Raw genomic sequence first — 23,053 nt, 5'->3', positions numbered from 1 at the left:
TTTGTAGAGTGTAAAATATTATATTTTATATTATTTTGTATGTATTTACTCTTTTCAAACTCAGCCTAAATTAAAAAAAAAATTGATGTGATGCCTCAAATTTATTACAAATTATGGTATGTTCACATTTTGTTGAAGGATCTCTGCATTATCCTGTAACCGCGGTCAGATTTTATTGAGGGTCTCTGGACTCCGGGTTGTCTGAATTTATCCTTCTGCTGTTTGGTTTTTAAGCAGCCAACAATAGTTTGTGAGTTTGCATTTGTTGCGACTGACATCTGTGCCGGTGATCTCCAATGGTTTAAATTTATTTTTTGAGGGGAGGAGCCACCATGATAACTTAAGGCGTCGGTCATTCGTGAAGGGAGGGGGGGGGGTTGTTTTTCTGGTATCATAAATTTTTCTTAGGCTTAATTTAGAAAGAGTATAAATACAGACATGTACAGTATGAATAGATACAAAATAATACAAAATACCAGGTTTTGCACTCTACATATTTGTATTTGTATTTCTTCCAAATTGAGTCTTGTTATCAGTTTGAAAGAAATACAAATACAAATATATACAGTACAAATACATAAAAAATAATATAAAATACAAGGTTTTACACTCTATATATTTGTTTTTGTACTCCTTCCAAACTGAGTCTCTTAGGCTCAATTTAAAAAGAGTACAAATACATATAAGGTTTTGCAGTCTACATATTTAAACTGTATTAATTAGGATGATGATTATTGTGGGATAATGATCTTTTTGTGTGTGTTTTGACAGTTGACACAATCTATCAATTTAGGTGTTTTAGTTGACTGATCAATCGAAGTAGGGGGGTTCAAGCTTAAGAGTATCAATCCAAGTAACAAGGACTGAATATATTACTCCCAATCCAAAATAACATGTGTTCTCTCTGCTGCAACTACCATGTCAATGAACAATGATAAAATTGGCTAACCGGCTAGTTTAACCGAAAAACTGGTGAACCGGTCACAGTTTCATGAAACTGCTTGAGTTATTAAATAATTGAAATTTTAAAAGTTGCGTAGTAAGACTTGAATCCATGAACCCTAATCAATGGTCCATCTCTTTATTTGTGTTAATTAATAATTCTTTATTGTATATATTACTTTATTACATATGTATTTTAAAGAAAATTTAAATTAAGAGACTTGAACACTAGGCATTTCCTTTAAAATGTAAGGAACTTATCACCCATCCATACATCCACCATATAACTCATAATATATATACCTAATCATATATGTCACATCATCATGGTTCGACCCCAATTGAACTAATTAATAATTTAATTAGCCTACAAAGAGAAAGGATGACTCATTGATCCTGGCTTTTATTAATTAATTTACTATATATTATATAGTTTGTTTTTTGAAAACCAAAAGCTGCTCAGATTACAAGAAAGAGGCTCATCAAAATAGAACAATAAACTCAAAAGCACATCACTCTGAAACAACTAGTAGACTTGACAGCAACAACACAAAAGTAGAAAACATATAAGAACACCTCTGCAATTTTAAATTATTAAGTTTTACTTTTATTAAATTTTAATTTATTTAGTAAATTGTTAATGATGTGTAATTCAAGTAATGATATTTGCTAAGTTTACTATTGTTAAAATTTTAGATATGTTAGAATTTGTTATTCTAATTTAAGTGTGAAGGCAAATCCATATTGAACCCAACTTGTTGTGATTATATTTCATTATTTTAAAATTAAATTTAAATCAATTTTAATCTATTTAGTAAATTGTTATTAGTGTGTAATTTAAGCTATGATATTATGGGGTCCGTATTGTATAGTGCAGGTAATGTCAACACATGGGGTCCATATTTTAAGTTATACCCATAAATTATTCAAGTTGTCTCTCTATTTTTTCTTTAAGACGTCTCTATCTTATTGATCCACGTAAATGAACAGAAAGTAATTAAAAGAGTTTTTAGGAGAAAACATTGGGTCAATTAGAGAGAGATATTTTAGGTAATTGGGAAATTAGGACTAATAGGAGCAAGAAAGAAGAGAGAGAATTAAGGAGGGATTGGAGAAAGGAGTGACTTGTGACACTGACCACCTTAATATATATATATATATATATATATATCTTGATATAATGTCAGTTACCTCATTTTAATCAGTCCACGGTCAGGATTCATCCCACCTGTACCGTGGGGCTAAGAATTTTGGGGTGGAATGAAGAGTCATTCTCCCTTTTTATTGTGAAAATGCTTCATTACCAATATATTAATTTGATGATACCCACACCAGAAAAGTTAACTACTACAGGGGTGCAATGTTTACAACCTAAGGTGATGTTTGGTACAATGATGTTGTTATTTATTGTATTTATGCATCAGAAGTTAGGAAAAAAATGTTGCAGGCACTAAGTGTAAGAAAACCCAAATGCCGGTAGAATTACTCTTTATTATCTATATATTGATGATATTGACAGATAACCCAAAGACGTTGATAGCTGTGAAGTGAACAAACAAACCTTGAATTTAATATCTCAACTACTTAATCTACAAGTAATAATTTATTTTATTATCAGTACTATAAATGAATATCTCTCTGTACAATGAATCTTCACCTTTTCTTCTCCTTTAGTTCTCTCCAGGACAAATAATTAGGATTTTCAAAATAAAGAAATAAGAATGCAGCTTCTGAATCTAAAACTGGGTTTTATGCATTCTACTTGTTTAGCCATTTTTCTCTTTCTCCTTGCTTCTTTTTTCTTCAAAAATCTTGAAGCCAAGATCATCCTACCTAAGAATGTAACAATTCCAGCTTTGATTATGTTCGGAGATTCAATTGTTGATACAGGCAACAATAACCATCTTGCCACTTTGTTTAAGTGCAATTTCCCACCCTATGGAAAGGATTTCTTAGGAGGAGAACCAACAGGAAGGTTTAGCAATGGAAGGATCCCTTCGGACATACTGGGTACTCTCTCTCTCTCTCTCACATCCTACTACTTAAAAAAACATGCAAAGTATCTGAAATTTCTAAGCGAAATAGAAAACAATGCTTTCTGGTTAATAAGGGCCGTGCATAGTAGCTGAAAATTTTCAATCTCAAATTTGTTTTGTTGCAAAATCATGTGGAACATGATCTGTCCTGATGAATCCCGCTCAACCCACCTGTGTCTACGGGTGTTAATGGACCAGGTTTGGGTTGGACCCTGTCCAATCGAATCAAAATCAATTTAAATGGATTGAATCGACTAAGAAGACATATCAAAATGGACTAGTGCTGACTTAATGGCCCGAAGTGTTTATTGGATTGAATTGGACCTGGTCCATTACATTTGTAATGGATTTATATTGGATTGATTCTGCCTTTTTTTTTATTTTTTCTTTTTTGATAGATCAGAAGGGGCTATGCAAGCTTGTGGACCTAATCCATTTGTAATGGATTTATATCGGATTGGGCCCGATTTTTATTTTTATTTTTATTTTTTGTTTTTGATAGATCACGAGTGTTGGATTGAACCAGACATCATGGGTATGGGTGTCAGTTGACGTCCCCAGACATCACGGGTGTTGGATTGAACCAGTGTCCATTTGTCCAGTCCATTAACATAAGATAAGAGTATGGGTGTCAGTGGACCAGGTTTGGATTGGATCCAATCTAAATTAATTAAAACCAATTTGAACAGTTTGGATGGTCCAGACTTTGAACTGGATCAGTCCATAATGGTCCAAAGTAATCATCGGATTGGGTTGAAACTGATCCATTTATAATTGACTCATACTGGACCAGATTAGATTGGACCAACATTCAGTCCATTGATAGCCCTACTGTGTGATAAGTTAAAGACACTTATAAACAGAAGTAGATACTCATCAGCATGCCCATCAAACAAGCTACAAGCTTTTCCCAACGATAATTGTTTGAGACCTATGTGAATGCAGACCAGAATAAGAATCAAGAAAGCACAAGACTTCTGTTATATGATGCCAGAAAGACATGATACCGAAAAGGTTTTGACCATAAAACCTCCTATGAATTTTGATGAAAATTTATCTGATTGATTACCACTTTTATGATGCCAGTTGATTAGTCATAAGTTTTATGCACTGCTCCATGTGGAGTAAAGTTTGGGGCTAAAAAAAATAGTATACCTATTGTTCTTAAAAAAACATATATTTTTTTCTTCTTTTGCTTCACAACTAGGGGCAGAGCCAGGGGGACCTAGGGGCATCACCCCCCCCATGGTCCAGAAATGCCCACTTTTAATACAGTCTTCAATGTAATTTCCCCACTCTTCCAATTTGGCCCCCCTCATAAAAAATTCTTGGCTCCACCCCTACCTTGAACCACAAAAACCCTGGTGGCAACAAGATTTGATCTCAGATATCTATTGTGAATCAGATATCAGATTCGAATTTGGATATGACCTGATTCAATTTGATAAATATCTGAATTCGATAGATTATTTAATTCTTATATATAATATATAGAATATATAGAATATTTAAATATTTTATATAATTTATATATAATAATTAAATTATATAAATAATTTATATATTTATATACTTTATATAAATAAAATATTTATTTTATATATTTATTAATTACTTAAAATAATTAATTAATCAAATTCAAGTCAAATCGAATATATGAATATTTAATCCGACATAAATTCGATCCGTTTACACCCCTACATGCAACCCCAACATTTAAGGCTACAGGCAAATAGGACCAATTCGGTAAAAGATATATCCATTCCAATCCGATCCGATCCGATAAGAAATATAACCAATCTAAATCTGATAAGAATTAGTTAGATTTTCAATGATTTGAATTCGAATATTTTATCAGATATCTGATTTGAATCCCATTCAATTAAAATTGTAATAAAAAATTGATGATATAATATAAATTATATTATATTATTTATTTAATATAATAATATATTATTTATATAATATAATAATATATTATAATATGTAATATATAATTATATAAATAATAGAGGATAATATATAGAGGATATACATATATAATATATAATATATAAGTAGCAGACTGAATCAAGTTTATTTGAATTCGACCCATTAAGTAAATGGATCAACTTTTCAAATTCGATCTGATCTGTTAAGGTCAATGGAGGCATCCATATCCAACTCTTGTCAGACTAAATTTGGATCTGTTACATGACCTAGCATCCACACCCCATTCCTCAATAAATTGGGATCCGTTACTCACATTAACCTCACAGTCACATCCCACCAGTTGGTACATGATTTGATGCATGATGATGTGAGGTCGTGTGAGGAGCGACCTCGCACGGATACAGATTATTTACTCAGAAGTCTGACTTATATGTTCTTTTACTTATTTTTGTTTTAATTGGTTTTCTCCTGCTCAGACGGATACAGATAATTGTATGAAGAGAAATCATTTTTCGATAGATTTTTATTTTTTACAGCTGAAGCGCTAGGAATTAAGGAGTTTTTGCCCGCCTATCTCGATCCAAACCTTCAAACTGAAGAACTCCTCACCGGCGTTTGCTTCGCTTCGAGCGGCACCGGTTATGATCCTCTCACATCTCAAGTAACGGTATATACCATCCTCCTCTTCCTTCCTAATCACCATCGCCCTTGTTATCTTTATTTCATCCTCTGTTCCTAATCTTTTTTTCTAGATCGCTTAATTAATTAGCTTCTTCACTTATTTTCTTAATTTCCAACTTTTGTTTTTAATTTTTCCCTCAAAATTATCAGTCGGTATTATCGTTGTCGGATCAACTGAAGTTGTTCAAGGAGTACATAGAGAAACTGAAGACACTGGTTGGAGAGGAGAGAACTGCAACCATCATCTCCCAAAACCTATACGTTGTTTGTGCAGGGAGCAATGATTTTCTGATAACGTATTTTCTGACACCGTTGAGGAGAGCGAAATTCGACGTCCCTGCCTACACGGATTTTATGATCCAGTCAGCCTCTGCATTCCTTCAAGTAAGCAGCTCTACTCTGTCTGTTCACAGTAACAGGAGTCATAGAGAGTAAAAACCTATTAGGGCCGGACTCAACTCCTTAAGATTTTAGGTTGATAGATTGTTCGGAGAAGTGCGGATAAACACGATGTAGAATTGTGAATTGCAGCCCCTACAACTAGCCCTCTCCCCCCTATAAATCACATCATTCCCGTGAATTTGGCATCAATTCGCGGTCAGGATGCATTCTCCCCTGTTTTTGGGGTTATAAAATTCTGATATAGGCTGATTGGTACTTCTCCCTAGATTGTTTGAGTGGTATGAGCAGTTGATTTAGAGTTCAATCTTTATAGCCCGGTTATAATTAATTAAATTCCAGCACAAACTAAGAATGAGTCTGTACTTGTTAAGACTTCAAGCTTAATGGACTTCCCGTTAGGGGGCATGTTAGAAAATAAAAACATATTCAGGAATCTTATCTAACAGCTTAAACTTTTAGTTTAAACGGTTCTTTGAGGAGGCTAGGGGTGGAGTCGAGTCAAGCTGAGCCGAATATTTGGCCATTCAAGCTCAGCTCACTCATAAACTATCAGGTTCGAGCTTGATTCGAATTAGAGACTTGAGGTCAATCTTGACTTGTGTCAAAAGCTCAAAAGTTCAAGCTTGGCTACTTTCGATTGTAGGTCTCCCTTAGCTGCTGAAGTGCCGCGTTGAGGTCTCCTTAGCAGTGGAGGTGCTGAGCCGAGGTCTCCTTAGCAGACAAGGTCTCCCTCTGCTACTGAAGTGTCGAGCTGGGGTTTTCTAACAGCCGAGGTGTTGAGTTGAGGTGTCCCTTAGTTTCTGAGGTACCGAGCTGAGGTCACCCTCAGCGGCCAAGTTGTCAAGCTGAACTTTATTAAGCTCGAGCTCGGCTCGATTAGCAAACAAGCCTATATATTAGGCTTGAATTTGGCTTGAAGCTCGATTTAAACTGAACCAAACTGATCTTTTCATGAGCCAAGCTCGAACAACTCTTGAGTAGCTCGGCTTGTGACCACCCGTAAAGGAGGCCCATGTCCCAACAAAAATTTATATATATATATATATATATATATATATATATATATAATTATTAACTAATATTGATGAAGAAGAACGAAATACATACGTACAGGAATTGTATGACCTCGGAGCAAGAAGGATCGCTGTGTTGAGCGTTCCGGCAGTAGGGTGTGTGCCATATGCGAGAAGCTTATTCGGAGGAATCGGAGGAGGACGAGGAGGAGATGGAGGATGCATAGAGGATGTCAACGAAGCAGTACAGCTCTTCAATGCTAAGCTATCTTCCCAGATGGATTGGCTTAACAACAAGTTCCCAGAAGCAAGGATGGTTTATATTGATGTCTACTTTCCTCTTCTCCATCTTAATCGAAGGCCTCGTGATTATGGTAATGGATCGTTTATCGATCATGTAGTGGGTCTTTGATTCTTAGTTAGGATTTGAATCTTCAGTACTGTTAATTAATTGATTTTTCTTCTGTCATTAGGATTTGAAGAAGTCAGCAAAGGTTGCTGTGGAACGGGGAAGATAGAAGTAGCAGAACTTTGCAACGACTTGAATTCTTTCACTTGCACCGACGTCTCCAAGTACGTATATTGGGACAGCGTTCACCCTACAGAAAAAGCTTACCAGATTATCTTTGCTTCTGTGGAAATGCAGGCACAGAGCCTCATCCACAAGTTCTTGTAAATCAACTTAATTGAACAATTTATTAAGGATATCATATTCTCCACAGCTGTTAACTATAACAATAAATTAATCTCAAATAAATTATATATATATATATATATATATATATGACATTATATTTCTTGATAACTATCTATCTATCTCTTTTTTTAGAAACCTAAGAAGGCAATCTATCTATCAATCATAATTTAATTATTAATTAGTTCAAAGAAGAATTAAGTTGTTATTGTTATCATACACAAAGGAACTACCTCAAGGCTACAGCCATGTAAACATATATTGGGATCAAGTTTGACCGTATTAAAAGCATTTTGTGTGGTTCAAAATTGGACCAATTTTCCAGTGAGCTAGTACTGGTGAATTGCACTATTCTAGTCCAGTACGGAATCCTCATGGGCTTCCCTCAAAGCACGTCCCACATGTGCCATACAGAGCATCTCAATCCTGCATTGGGAACATCTCTCATGATAAGTATGGGATACGTTTCATTGAGATGTGCATGTAGCATGTGCTATATGGGGAGTTGATTTGAACTATATGCATGGTCCAAGACTAAGGGCTTGTTTTGTTTCCTCTTAACTCTTATTTCTTAAGAGGAATCTTACAATTTTAAAAGGAAAATGAGGGTTTGTTTCCTCTTATCTCTTATCACTTAAAAAATAATCTTACAATTTTTTGTTTTTTAAATATACCCCTAAAATACAAATAAAAATTATCATATATGGGGTTAAAATGGATATTTGACAATTTTCAGAATTCAGAACAACATTCTCTACATTCAGAATTCAGAGAAAAGAAAAATTCACTAATACTAATACACCTCTTATTGTAATTATTATACTTTAGATGTCATACGTTAGAGCAAACGAACAGGCCTTAATTCTTGGACTGGTTTCTATACCCATCAAATGAAAAATGGGTAATAAAATCAATCTATCCCTAGATCGATAATTGAGCCAAATTAATAAAATTTCAAAACTTAAGCTTAGTTTGGAAGGAGTACACATGCAAATATATAAAGTGCAAAACCTTGTATTTTGTATTATTTTGGATGTATTTGCAATATACATATTTGCATTTGTATTCTTTCTAAACTGAGCCTCAATGATTTTATTAACAAAAAAATCAATTTGTGAGATCTTCGTAAGCTAGCAATGCTCTCCCAAGAGGCTGGGAAGGCACCACCCTCCTAACATATTTAAGAAATATGTGGAAGCATTTGAAAGGCAAGCTACCGACCAATTCAAAAGTTTGGGAAGGAGAATTAAACATTGACCCATCTTATTGCAAAAATTATGGAGAAAAGAGCAAAAGATTGATAATCATACCCACTGATAATATGGAAGCATTTGAAAGGCAAGCTAAAACCTGAGAACCATACCCACCGGTAATACAATACATTAAACCAAATCAATGCTTCAGCTTTTCTTTACATGCTTTTTTGGAAAGGCAATAGGGCTTGGACCAAAATGTTTTAAAATTGGCTTGGAAATGGAACCATCTTTTTCTTCATTTTTTGGGTCAGTAGTTTAACCATTAGGGTTGAACAGGTCAACCCATGATGTCAAATGTCTGGGAAATATAACACAAGACAATTTACACCCTTCCTCTCTTGTAATTAAGGGAGTCAATTGACCAGATTTGGTCCAATCCGATCCAGTCCAATATGAATCCATTAGAAATGGACCAGGTATAATCCAATCCAATGAATACTTGGGACCATTTTGGACTAGTATAATTCATCTAGATTATCCAATCTATTCAAATTGGTTTTAATTTAGATCGATTCCAACCCATACTTGGTCCATTGATACCTATATTTTTAATGGACCAAATATCGGTTCAATCCGGCCCAATCCAATATAAACCTATTACAAATGGACCATGTCCAATCCAATCCAATAAATTCTTTAGATTATTAACTGTGTTCGGGTGGTGGTTGATCTGGCCAAGGATGCCACTTGGCAACCTCTACAGTCCTTCTCTCTCTCAAGCCACGACGACATTGTGTGATGGAAGAGCATGATCACTAAGAAGGAGTGTCCTGTATGGACAAGGAACCGAACTCTACCGGGGAAGAGGAAACCTCCCAAAGACCTTAGTGGACAACCTCATCCCAACAACCCTGGAAGCCCTATCCATCTCAAACATGAACACCCAGCTATAAATAGGTATTTTCCACTTGAGGTAAGGGAATTTTAGAAGAACACTCCTTGAATACATCTCAACTCTATCTCTTTGGCCTGGACCAACATATTTCAACTTGCTCGGCCCAGCCACCTCTTTCTCTACACAACTGACTTGAGCATCGAAGTACCTACCCGGGGAATAACTCCTCAGGCATCTGGCCTTTTCTCCTAGTTGCAGATCTAAGTGCATGGCTTCATCCTTCCACCTTGGCATCGTCCAGTTTGTAGGGTTATCTAATTGTGTCCTCAGTTTGGAACACCTCGGATCGGACAACATCAGACTGGCGTCATTTGTGGAAAGTGTATAAAAAGTCATTTCCCAAACACCTTTTTGCACACTTAAAGCAACAATGCCTAAAAACACATCGGACCACTCTGGAGCTCATTCCCATCTCGAGAATCCCGCTCACTTTGCAGCTTTCTGACTCAGGAGCCCAAACATCAAACAGCGGTCAACCCCGCGCAATTCCAAGCCATGCAGCAGAAAGTCGATCATACTCTATCCATGATGGAGACGCTGGGGAAACCAGCTTGTACCCCCCAAGCCACTCGCCTTGCCATGCAGGTGCCTACTATAGTTGATCCTCACATTGAGGAACCCAAAAGGCACCACGCAGACATGCATAGGGCCCAATCCGACCACGAATGACCATATCCATCTAAACGACCTGACTCCCCACCTCGGTTGTGTGTTCATGACATCTCGAGTAGATCCCATTACTCCACCCGAGTGCTGAAGAGAGAATGGCTCAGCCAACGCCTGCAGTAGCCACTAATCTTGATAGCCAAATCTAGCTCGGTTCGAGATCAACCTATGATCCCAAAAGGGGAAAAGTTCATGAATGTGGTCCCAACTGATATTGATGTTGAGATCAAAGAACTGGGAGAGCGGCTGGCAGAACTAGAGTACAACCAAGCGAATAGAAGCGTTGCCCCTCCGACGGCTTGACCAACAGCCTGTAAAAGAGCATGCCTTCATCCAAGAGATTGTCGACGAGCTCCCCCTAGCTAGGTGACGACCTCCTCAATTTAAGAAGTACGATGGAGCCTCCAACTCTAATGACCACATTGAGGGGTTCAAGGCGGTAATGATGCAGTATGGATCTTTCAAAAGTCTCATGTGCAAGAACTTCACTACCACCCGCCGTGGAGTCACCAGAACCTGGTATGCCTCCCTTCCTCCATGGTCCATATCATCCTGGGAGCAGTTGGAGAAGTAGTTCCTAGCGCAGTTCACCACCAACCAAAGGCACTAGAAGACATCGTCCAACCTCATGCAAGTGCGACAAAGGAAAGGAGAGACCTTGAGGGAATACTTGGGAGGTTCAACACCGAGGCCCTCTAGGTCTGAGCTCTAGACCAGTCAGTAACTGTGACTGCCACCATGAACGTACTGTGCTCCTCGATGTTCAGCTTCTTTTCGACAAAGAACCCTCTGTCAAACCTGACTGCACTCATGAAGCACGCATAGAAGTATATGAATGCCGAAAAGGCCCAAGCATAGCGTAGGGTAGACGAAGACCAAAATGACCGAAAGCACTAAGACCACGACGGCTAACGACCGGACCAAGACACTAAGAGGCTAGATCGCTAACCTGATAGCAAACTGAGGACCCTACCGCTGACATATCACAACTTCACCCCACTCAACACTCCGTAGGCTCACATACTAATTCAAATCTGTGACCGCGGCTTTGTTAAGTGGCTCGAAAAGATGAAAACCTAGGGCTACAAGACAAACTGAGACAAGTTTTGCGACTTCCACCATGACCATGGCCATGACACCGAGAGCTTCTATAACCTTTGCCACCACCTGGAAGACCTTGTCTAACGTAGATACCTTCATGGATTCATCGACATCAAAGAACATAAACCTAGAGAAGAACCATACCACGTTGACGAGCCTCTAGCCTGAGCTACCCCGGTCAGGGTCATCACCATCATCCCAAGTGAAACGGCTCTTGAAAGGGGAAACTAGACACAAAAGACCTACCCCAAGGATTTGGAGTGCCAAGATTAAAATGTACTGACGACGATCGATGTCGAGCATTAACTGTGACAGGACTATACAAATTCAATAAATAAAGAATCCTCTTTACGCACAAATAACCAAATCCCCATGCACAGCGCAAGGTGAAAAGTACCTTGGGGCCCCAATCATAACAAATAGGGTAACAAGGAAAACCTTTGCAAGAGTTATTGAAAAATTAAAAATAAAATTAGAGGGATGGAAAGAAAAAAATGCTATCTCTAGCTGGCAAAATTACCCTTCTTGAAGTAGAGGTTGGTAATTTACCTCAGTATCAAATAAGCTTCAAATGTAGTTCTTAGGGATAAAAAAGAGAATAATAAATCCTTTGCACTCACAAATTGGAATAAATCAAGCAAATATGATGAACTTGGGGTGTAAAATTATCAATGATGAGTCAAACCTGTGGGTTAGAGTGGTTAAAAAGAAATATTTAAAACAAAGGGATTTCCTTGAACACTCCCCCTAGATCTATTTCTTGGGCATGGTAAAAGATAACCCAACAAAAAGGTGATGTAAAAAATGGAATAGTTTGGTGTATAGGGATTGGTCGTAAATGCAATTCTTGGATGGATAATTAGGTAGGAGCAAGGGCCCTAAAGGACTTGATACAAGATAAGGACTGAGAAGGAGAAGATTTAATAGTAAAAGTCAAAGTGTTCATATATTAGTAGTATAAATCATATGATCAAGACCAGTTCATTGAGTTTATTCCTCAAAATTTAGTAAAAAAATTAGAGCCATACAATTGCTTATGGTGGAAATTAAAGGGAAGACAAAAGATTTTGGGGAGGTTCAACTAAGGGTAACCTAACTCTTAAAGAAGTTTATAAATCTTTTACAAACCTAGTAAATTGAGACCAAGTGCTTTAGTATATTAGCAAATCATGGGGCATGATATACTCGAAAAAAGTTAAAATTTTCTTATGGCTTCTCATTCTTGATAAATTACGAATAAAGGTGAACCTCATTATAAGAGGTTTTCAAATCTCCCCAAATTTCCCTTTTTGTGGAGATTCTAAGGATCAAGACCATCTAACAATTAAATGTAATGTGGCTAAGCAAGTTTGGAGCTTAAGGGAAACAACCATAGCAAGACCCTTCATAGAGTCTGGATGGAATTTCATAGGATGGTGGAAAAAATGATAGATCACATGGTGGATTCAATGGATCCTTTATTTCGGGAAAAAAATAGCTTCACCCATTGATTTATGTGAAAAATAAAAACAAAAATTAGCTTCACCCATAGGTTTCTCCACCCAATGAAGTTATAAGAAGAACAAAGGAAATTTTAAGAGATCAAACTAAAGCTTCTTCTTAGGAGGTTTTTGAGATTCAAAGATCCATAAAGCTCTAGCTTGGACAAAATGGGATCCCCTCTGGTCAATACTATCAAAATGAACTTTGACACTTGTTGGGTTTATGGGGTTTCACCAAGGGTATTTTTTGGAAATCCTATAAAAGTAACTTTTGTTTTGTTTTGTAATCTCAGCCACTGGAGATAACTAAGATCCAAGGGCTGGTATCCATTAGGTTTTTCCTTTTTGTTGTTTCTTTTTACTTTTTAGAAAAAAAAAGGTATGAAAAAGACTGGAGAGAAGTAGACAAAAACGTAAGAGAAAAAGAATGGCTGTAGAAGGAGAGCCATTGTGACTCTATTAGAAGCTTATATAGTGGATTTCTGGCTCTTGAACATCCGTGAACATAGGCCAAAGTGCTGAACCACATAAGCCTGGTGTGCTCTCTCCATCTCTTCCATTTTTCTTTATGAGTTTTGTGTGTTAAATTTCAGCTCTTGTGTTTTTGTTATGCTTGAATGCATTGTTCCATTAGCAATGTTTTAAAACATTTAGAATACTTCCTATGTGGAGGGTTTGTGCACTTTTAGTTGTATAGTAAGAGACCATGTAAGCAAAATTTTAATGGCAAAGATGGGCCAAATCAGTCAAGACTCAATCACAGCAACCGAAATATGGGCTGCTCTGGAGGTCCATAAACTTGTGTAGTTGTTTCAATATGTTCCCGTTATTATTGAAGGATATTCATTATTATTGAAGTTCTCGTATGTAAATTCTGATGGATTTACGATTCATATTTCCTTTTAATTTAGCTAAAAAATATTTCCCACATTTTGTTTGATAATATCCCTTCTTTATAAAAAACATGGAAGTTGTATGAAATGCCACTCTAGATCCTCGATCCATACAAGGATTAGAAATTACAAGGGCATACAATGTTTCATAGAAGAGACCATTCTATAGACTTAATGGATCATACATGCCTATATCATAGAGATCAGCTAGTTGTTAGTTATTGGTTAACCATTTATGCAAGGCAATAGCAGCAAAGCTCTATATCTAGGGCTCAAAGCCTTATTGAAGCAGAATGGTTGGCTTTAATTTTGGGAATCAAGGCAATCAAATAAATGAGTATCAAGCGTCTTTTTTATTCTTTGTGATACTACATACATAGTAAATCTTTTCAATCATCTCTCAATACACACAGTTCATGGAGAGATAATATATATAAGGATGAAGCTTTGGACTTGTTCAAATATTTTGATATATTAGTAAGTGTGTATGTGATTTGCACATAATTTTTTTTTTATGATGATGATGATGATCAAGGATGCAACTTAGGTGGGTTCGGTTGGGTTGGACTGAAGGTCAACCCAGGCCCAACCCTAAAGGTGGAAACCTTGGACCTGGGAATGGCCCAACCCAAGATTAAGCCCAAGTTTATAAACCCAAGCCCAACCCGAGCATAATCGAACACAGCTCGAGTTGCACTAGATCGTGTTAATCATGCTTGGACAGGTTGGTTATGTTTGAAGGAATTTATGTATATATTTTTACATAATCATTGTTTAATGGGATGTATCCTTTAGAACCCAATCTAAGAGTAGAATTAATTGAAAATTTGTATAAATTTCATTTACATACTTTATACATATACACACATATACGTAATTAAAAAATATTTTATAAAAATATAATACACATATCTATGATTTTTTGTTGGGTCGGGTTTTGGACACTCAAGGCCTCAACCCGAGCCCATCCCAAGTTTAGGTCGGGCCCAAGTCTTTTTGGAATATTCCCAACTTGCAGCTCAAAAGCTCAAGCCCAACCCATGCAAAAACTTAGATTGGGTCAGCTCGGTCTCTTGTTGGACCTGCCACCCTTAATGATGATAGTATATAATATGTTTTCCCACAATTTTCTACAATTTTTTATATTTCTATATCTATAAAAATTAATCTTATATGCCGCATTTATTTTTGTTTAATATGATGAATATATGATTTTTGAGAAGTGCTCAAATGTTTTCTACAATTCTTTTATTTTTTTACATTTTTGTATATTTTAATGTTTCAATTATTATTATTATTATTATTATTATTTTATTATTATTAACTATGGCATCAAGAGTTGACACATTGTGGGGCGAGTCACTACCAAACAAGAAAACAACTCTGTTCCTGAGTTGGTTTTATATTTGTATTTTATCTCTACCATCAATAAAAACAATTATTCTTTGTTACACTAATTTTTTGTTTAATATGGTTAATTAATGTACAATTCAATAAAAGAATGAGAGTTAATACCCTAAATATAAGACTTAACAAGAGGGAATTGAATGAGGAGAAATTTGGTAGTACAAATTATATCTTGTAAGCCCCGTTAATACCTTAAATATAAGACCTAACAAGAGGGATTTGAATTAAGAGAAAAGTGGTTGTTTAAATTACATTTCTATCTTTACAATTAGAGAGGGACCAAATTTAAAATTACGGTATTCTAATCAAACAAAAGTTTCACACTCTCATTGACACTTTTAATATAGTATAGATGTCATATTGCATATGTAAGAAGAAACCAGAATGAAGGAGCTCAAAGGCTAGCTTAAAAGTCTGTATAGAGAAAACAAATTTGCAATATCAGCTATGTCATCAAGGTTTTGATTTAAATATTTGTTAGAATCTAATTTAATGAAAATTTTCTTTTACAAGAAAAAAAGAATAGATGTGAAAAATGTATGTGGAAACAAGGAACCAATTTTATGTTTATTAGGAATCCATGTATATTGAGTTGCCAAAAATAGATCTCCTTTACTCTTCATTTTTCAAGCAAACCATATTTATCAAACCAGCCACCGAGATCTGTTTATCAAACCTACTATTACTACCAATTTTTATTTTATTATTTTTTATATATTTTCATCCTTTTTATGATTATACCTCTTATTATTATATATTTGTTTAGAATGCTCTTCATTAACAGTTCTCTCTAGCCTTGGTTCTAGTGAAGAGAGAAATCAAATCCCAATCAGTTCTAGTATTGGGTTGAGGGGTGATAGTTTACTAGAACTGGTTTCATCGATTCTATGGACTCTCTCCCTCTCCCTCAAATCCCAATCAATCAAAGACAACAACAATAAGGAAGAAATAAAACCAAAATAGTAGTAAAATAGTGTAGATCAGACTTACAAGTTTGAATATCGGCTAGGATGTAATAGATGGAATAGGGGAGCCAAATCACTCATCTCCGAATAGTCAAGGAACTAGGGGATGATCCTAGAGTTTGATAGGAGGGGTTGAATCTTTAGAAAGGGACCAAATTCGATGAGGACAGAGGTGAACTTTGTTGTTGTGACCCTTATTCCCGCTACTGCGTCGAGTCAAGAAGAGGAAGAAGATGAGCAATGGATTTCAGTTATTTGATCTTATATTAATAGAAGGGAGGGGGAATGGTAAGGATGGAGAGGAAAGATGAATATAAGAGAAAATATAAGAAATATGAGAGAAGTGAGGTGTTTTGTTGTTGCCGCTCTATTTAAACTTAGTTTGCCACTATTGATGCGGTAGATGGACAAACAATGGTATTTTTGGATGAAATTTTGTAAGTAGGGATTTAAGGATTCACAGTTCTGATGGTAGTGTTTTATTGGTTCAATGTTGTCTGGATCATGGGGATTTGGATGAACAAGAGTATTTGAAATGAAATATTGGGTTGATAAAGGTGTAAACATGGGAGTTTCGAAATGAAAAATTATGGGAGGGTACTTGGGTATGTATAGTTGTGGTTGTAAGGTGACAGGGGTTGGTCAAGTCTCCAAAGGTCCAAAGAGGACGGCAAAAAAGAGAGAACATCGGGAGGAATACGGGTTGTAGAGGACGGTGGGAGAAGAGCAAAGAAGGGAGGATAAGAGAGAGAGGTCCCCTAAGAAACTCTAGGGTCAGAGTTATATGGTTCTCTGGCATGGGGGAATGTTATTCCCCATTTTTATAGAGAGTACTCCAAGGCTACAAAAGAGAAAGATTAAAAGGAGACCAGAGACCTTTCCTATTAAGAAAGGGGATTCTTATCTTTATGTCGGCTATTAAGAGAGCATCATTGGAATTTCTCTATGTGTTCAAAGAGATCTTTTAAGGACAAAGTTTCCCTTTTCCTAAGGATTCTCATGTGGCATATGTAGGTTACGTCCCCTTATGGGCTTCCTTATGGACATGTGTCAAGGGCAAGACCTGGATCTGTCTAGTGTGCTCGGGTGTTATGCTTGATCACCTCTGAGGCGCCTCGTCACAACTGGCTATGAACAGAGGGAATGCCAATCTCCCATAGGCAGGTGTCGTCAGCCTTGGGGTCTATCCTCCATTCGTTATAGTATGAGTTTCCATTTCATGCTCATCGCAAGGTGTTGATAGTGCATTGGGCTCTTGCAACATCATTTTATGTTCATCACAAGTCTCAAGTGACGTTGATTGCTTATCTCAGGTATGGGGAGGTGTTTTATGTTCATCGATGGTCTTGGATAGCATTTCATGCTCATTGCAAGTGTAGGATGGCTTTCTGTTCTCATCACAAGTGTGTGGGCCTTACACTACTTTGATAAGTGTTGTGCCATTTCAAAGGTATCCGGGTTGGGAATTCTCTGTTTTTCTTTTAATATTCCCATCGTAGTTCTGGTGATTGTGAACTACATGTACTTATAGTATGTTCAGAGTTCAATTGTATGGCCCAATTGGTCCCAAGGTGTTAGGATCAAGAGGATTTGGATTGTAGGTGTTTAGGCCAACAAGAGGGCTTGAAATGTAATCTTGGCTTGATGGATGGGAAAATGGAGGAATCTTGAGTTGAAATTCCATAGGTGGGGATTTTAGGATGTCTAGGATCTGATGGTTGTGTCTAATCTAAGGATCGAGGTGCAGATGGTGGTTAATCGAAGATATTGGATTGGTATCAAGCATATTTAATGATAGATTTGGGGGCTTTGGGACTAAAATTTACGTTCTTTGGTTTTTTGGTGTTTCAGAAGGATTAGAAAGGTTTGGTCGAGTATTCAGGGTGGATTGTGGTTTAGACGACTTATTGAGCAAAAATTGGGTGTTAAGAGCTGGAAATGTGTGCACCAATATACATGAATTTTTTTTGAATTTTGTGGAGCCACACTATCCCTAATCAATCTAATGCATTATATTCATGAGTTATTGAAGTTTAGCTCATTTAAAGCCCAATTCAGCTTGGTCAAAATCGAGTTTCAAGTCAAATTTGGGCCTAATATAAAGATTCGTTTGCTAATCTAGCCAAGCTCAGCCCATGAGGCTCGAGAGCCTAATCGAGTTTATATATAATATTTTCATTTTTTATATGTATAATATTTTTTATATATCTATAACTTTATTTTTTATAAGAAAGATTGACTCACAGTCGAGCTTGAACTGATCGAAACCCTAACATATGAGCTTTTAAGTTGAGTTAAATTAAAGCTCAAGTCTCTAGTGTGAATCGAGCTCAAACCTCATGATTTTTTTTGGCAAAGTGAGGTCGAATAGATAAATATTTGACTTAATTAGGCTCAAATCCATCCCTATCTATCAAATAAATTACTTGAATGACAAAATGAAAAAGTAAAGGTAAAAAGGTAAGAGATTTATGTATTTTACACACGGATTACATGGAGGGAGTTATTTCAATATTTAATTAGATCATTAACAGTCTTAACTGCTTACATGTGGCACCATATTGAAACACTCATGTCAATTATCATTAAACCTTTATTCACCTACTTACATTAAAATGAATAACCTTTCACATTGCCCCATTGTAAGATTCATAAACAGTCCTTATCAGCTGCCTCTAAGTTAAATATCCCAACTACTTGTGGACCACCTACCTCTATAATGGTGGAATTATTATAAACAGCATGGATTTTCCATTTATATATATGATATAACATGGCATCCACAAATCATCACTTTGGTTAAAGCGGCTACCTTATTTATCCAATAATGGATTATATTCCTTCTCCTTGTTTCTTGGGCCAGTTCCTAACTCTCTTAATTCCTTTTCTTCTCCACCTCAGTCAAGGTGCTCTTGTCCCACCTCATAAGAACATAACCGTCCCGGCCGTCTATGTATTTGGAGACTCAATTGTTGATACAGGCAATAATAATTATCTTTTCTCTGTGGCAAAGTGCAATTTCCCGCCCTATGGCAGGGACTTTATGGGTGGAAAAGCAACAGGAAGGTGTAGCAATGGACGGCTCCCCTCAGACTTACTTGGTTCGTAGTATCACTAAATAATTTTTTTTTTCCCTTTATTAATTAACTTTCTCTTTAGAGTTTAAACCAGACCCCCCACAGCGTCCTACACCACATCCTTGCCGTGTATTAGGAATATCTCCTGATGATAATACCAAAAATGATGATATTATTATCGGGATATGTTTCCATATATACGATGGAGATGTGCTGTGGGATGTTGTGGAGGACTGATTTGATCTCCTCTTTATTGGTTTAATATAATTTCTATATATCATTCAGTAACTATTCTATATAATTATATATATCGAAAAAATAACCATTCACCCCTTTGCGTTATACATCAAATCATCAAAAATAAAATATAAATAAAAATTTAAATATATTTTGATATATATAATATAAACAATATTTCATATATATAATTGAGAGAGGCTGAACAAGGAAATTTGCCATCACTATTAATTGGGTGTTATAAGCATACCATTATTTGAACAACATGAATCAATCAATTGATCTTGGTACAAAATTTGGGTGGCTGAGATTATTGGTCTGCGCGCATCAGTCATTCAAATGTGGTTCTATAACTTTTGTTGATGGTTGATGGTTCTTGTCGATAGAACCTTTAATGGGCTTATATTATATGGTGAAGCCAGTTTAAGGCAGCTTTCCCCCAAAACGATGACCATTGAACCAAGTTGACATCAACAATATCTAAAACTAAGTCATGGAGGGGTCTTGTTTAGACCAAACACAGTCATTACATGCATCGACTCTACATCCCAATCCAGGTCCTTGACATTTTTTAAAATCGGTCATGGCCGGGCTTGCACACCGGTCAATCTAATCCTCAAACATAGGCCCAGGCCCAGCCCTACACACGGGCGGCCCTGAATTCTTAGGGTGTTCTGAATAATCATTTTCCATTTTTTCTTCCTTTTTTTCTTTAATTTTTCTTATGCTCATTCAACGTAGATATTATTGTAAGAAAGAGAATTCGTTTTCCATAAAAGTTTTCAGCTAGCAAATTAGGAATTAAGGAGACTTTGCCCGCCTATCTTGATCCAAATCTGCAACCTGAAGATCTAGTCACCGGCATAAGCTTCGCTTCGAGCTCCACCGGTTATGATCCTCTCACGGCTAAAGTATCGGTATAATCCTCCACCTTTTCCTAATCATCACCCCTCTTTTTATCTTCATTCAATTCCTTCAAATCCCAAGTTTCTTGATTTTTCTTTTCTCTCCTTCACTTAATACTTTTCTTCCAAATTAACTCTTTTACTTCTTTTTATCTTCTTCTATCAAATTATCAGTCAGTGTTATCACTGTCGGATCAATTGAAGTTGTTCAAGGAGTACAAAGACAAGGTGAAGACGCTTGTTGGAGAGGAGAGGAGTGCAACCATCATCTCCCAGAGCCTATACGTTGTTTGTGCAGGGAGCAATGATTTTCTGATAACGTATTTTACGACACCGTTGAGGAGAAAGAAATACGACGTCCCTGCCTACACGGATCTCATGCTCCGATCAGCTTCTTCATTCCTTCAAGTAAGTAGCACCAATTTATTTTACAGGAACAAGATTCTCGATCGAGTCCCAACTAAAATAATATAATATAGTTAATTAAATTAATTAATAATTATTAAGAGCTGATCAAGGATGGACGACATTCAGAAACTGTATGGTCTCGGAGCAAGAAGGATTGCTGTGTTTAGCATTCCGGCGGTAGGGTGTGTGCCGGCGGCGAGATTCATATTTGGAGGAGGACAGGGAGGGTGTGTAAAGAGTGTGAACCAAGCGGGAGAGATATTCAACGCTAAGTTATATTCCAAACTGGATTCGCTCAACAACAAGTTTCCACAAGCAAGGATGGCTTATATTGATGTCTACTTTCCTTTCCTCCGTCTTAATCAAAAGCCTCACGATTAGGTATTTGGAACTGATGAGTGTTTTCTTGAAAGAAACACACTTTTTGATTCGACATTTTTTCAAAAAAAAAAAAATATACTAAGTAGGTGTTTGGCATTGGTAGGTGCTAGGCCCGGCACAATCATGCGAGCCATACTGGTAGGTCCAAGGACAGGCACGACCCGACACGGCCTAAATATATATTTTATATATATTATATATATTATTATATTATTATATAATAATATATAGTGTATAATATATTAATAAAATAAATAATTTTTTAATTTTATTATACTAAATTATTTAATTATTGTATATAAGCAATTGTATACACAAAATTCATATAAAATTAAAATTTTAAGTTTTTTTATCAATTTTTTAAAGAAATAGCTTTGGCCCGATGCACGGCCAACCTGGCCCAAGGCTCAGCCCACGGGACAGCCTGGCCCGTGGCACAGCATGACACGGCACGGCACGGGGCTGAATGGGCCTCAATCGTGGGTCGTGCCAGGCCGACCCCCAAATTTTTCATCGAAGAGGACGGCACGACCCGTAACGGCCCACGGGCTAGCACGACATAGCCCGCATTTTGCGCGGACCGCACACGGGTCGTGCTGTGCCGGCCTGGCATGGCGCACTTTACACCTCTAGGCATTGGTGCTGGGAACATTGCACCGTTTTCTCATAAAAATGGTGTTGGGCATGTGTGACTTGTAGGTGCTTATTTTTTGTTTGGAAGTGATGCTGCTACATAGGTTATTTTTTGGGAAAAACAACGCTGATTTTATTTGGTACCAGTGCTGTATAATCGTTTTCAGCATTGGTCATATTATCCAACACCCAAGATGACGTCTCATCATTACACCGTTGGCAGCAACGAGTTATTTTCTAAGAAAACATCAAATTTGATATTGCTTCAGGCCACAATTTCCCGATTTCCAAGACATGGTATGAAGTAGCGATTTTTTATGAAAAAATAGTATCAAATAAAAAATCATTTTCTGAAACATCACTTTTTCTGATGTAGCACCTACATGGTGCCGGCATCGATGCCAAACATCCATTGAAAAACACCTATAAGAAACAATGGTTTCAAATAAAAAAAAATAATAATAGAACGGCATAAGAAACAACACCAGCTCCAAGCACTGCCATAATTAATTAGTTAGGGTTTGAATTTTCATGAATTAGCATATTTATAACTACGTTATTGTTTATTGTGTAATTAGGATTTAAAGTGAGTAGCAGAGGATGCTGTGGTACAGGGACGATAGAAGTTGGAACACTTTGCAACGAAGTAAACCCTTTTACATGCAAAGACAGTTCCAAGTACGTATATTGGGATATCGTTCATCCCACTGAGAACGCCTACCAGGTTCTCTTTGGTTCTGTTTTCAAACAACTACCTTTACAATAAATTGTTGTTGTAAATCAAATTTACAGGGGTCTGTGATATCTCTATTCCACACTTGTTCAGCTATATATATAATAATAATAGATAGATTAAAGTCCAGGATCAATGGGTCATACATTCTCTTTATAGGCTAATTAAATTATTAATTAGCCACACATGCATTACGTTATATTTTTTTAGTACCTTTATTGTGGATTCTGGTCGCGTTTGGCAAGTCTTTCTGTGCAGGTTTTGGGTTGTTTACAAGCTTGAAAGCTTGAATCTTGAGTTTTTTTCATTTGGCAA

The 23,053-nt window shown here is 36.5% G+C and overlaps 1 protein-coding gene across 1 annotated transcript; it reads left to right on the top strand.

The window, feature by feature from the left end:
• Nucleotides 1–2,594: 2,594 nt before the first annotated feature.
• On the top strand, nucleotides 2,595–22,716 carry LOC148849308 (GDSL esterase/lipase At1g06990-like). Its single transcript, XM_088951402.1, has 10 exons — nucleotides 2,595–2,952; nucleotides 5,447–5,577; nucleotides 5,742–5,975; nucleotides 7,107–7,380; nucleotides 7,480–7,681; nucleotides 19,170–19,465; nucleotides 20,465–20,595; nucleotides 20,758–20,991; nucleotides 21,118–21,372; nucleotides 22,584–22,716. The coding sequence occupies exons 1-9, from the start codon at nucleotides 2,664–2,666 to the stop codon at nucleotides 21,370–21,372; spliced, it is 2,046 nt and encodes a 681-aa protein (XP_088807528.1). The 5' UTR covers nucleotides 2,595–2,663; the 3' UTR covers nucleotides 22,584–22,716.
• Nucleotides 22,717–23,053: the final 337 nt, after the last annotated feature.

The sequence above is a fragment of the Nelumbo lutea genome, chromosome 6 (assembly GCF_056320005.1).
Source record: "Nelumbo lutea isolate HS-2025 chromosome 6, American lotus-T2T, whole genome shotgun sequence".
In the NCBI taxonomy this organism is placed as follows: domain Eukaryota; kingdom Viridiplantae; phylum Streptophyta; class Magnoliopsida; order Proteales; family Nelumbonaceae; genus Nelumbo; species Nelumbo lutea.
This window is presented reverse-complemented; position numbering and strand designations above follow the sequence as displayed.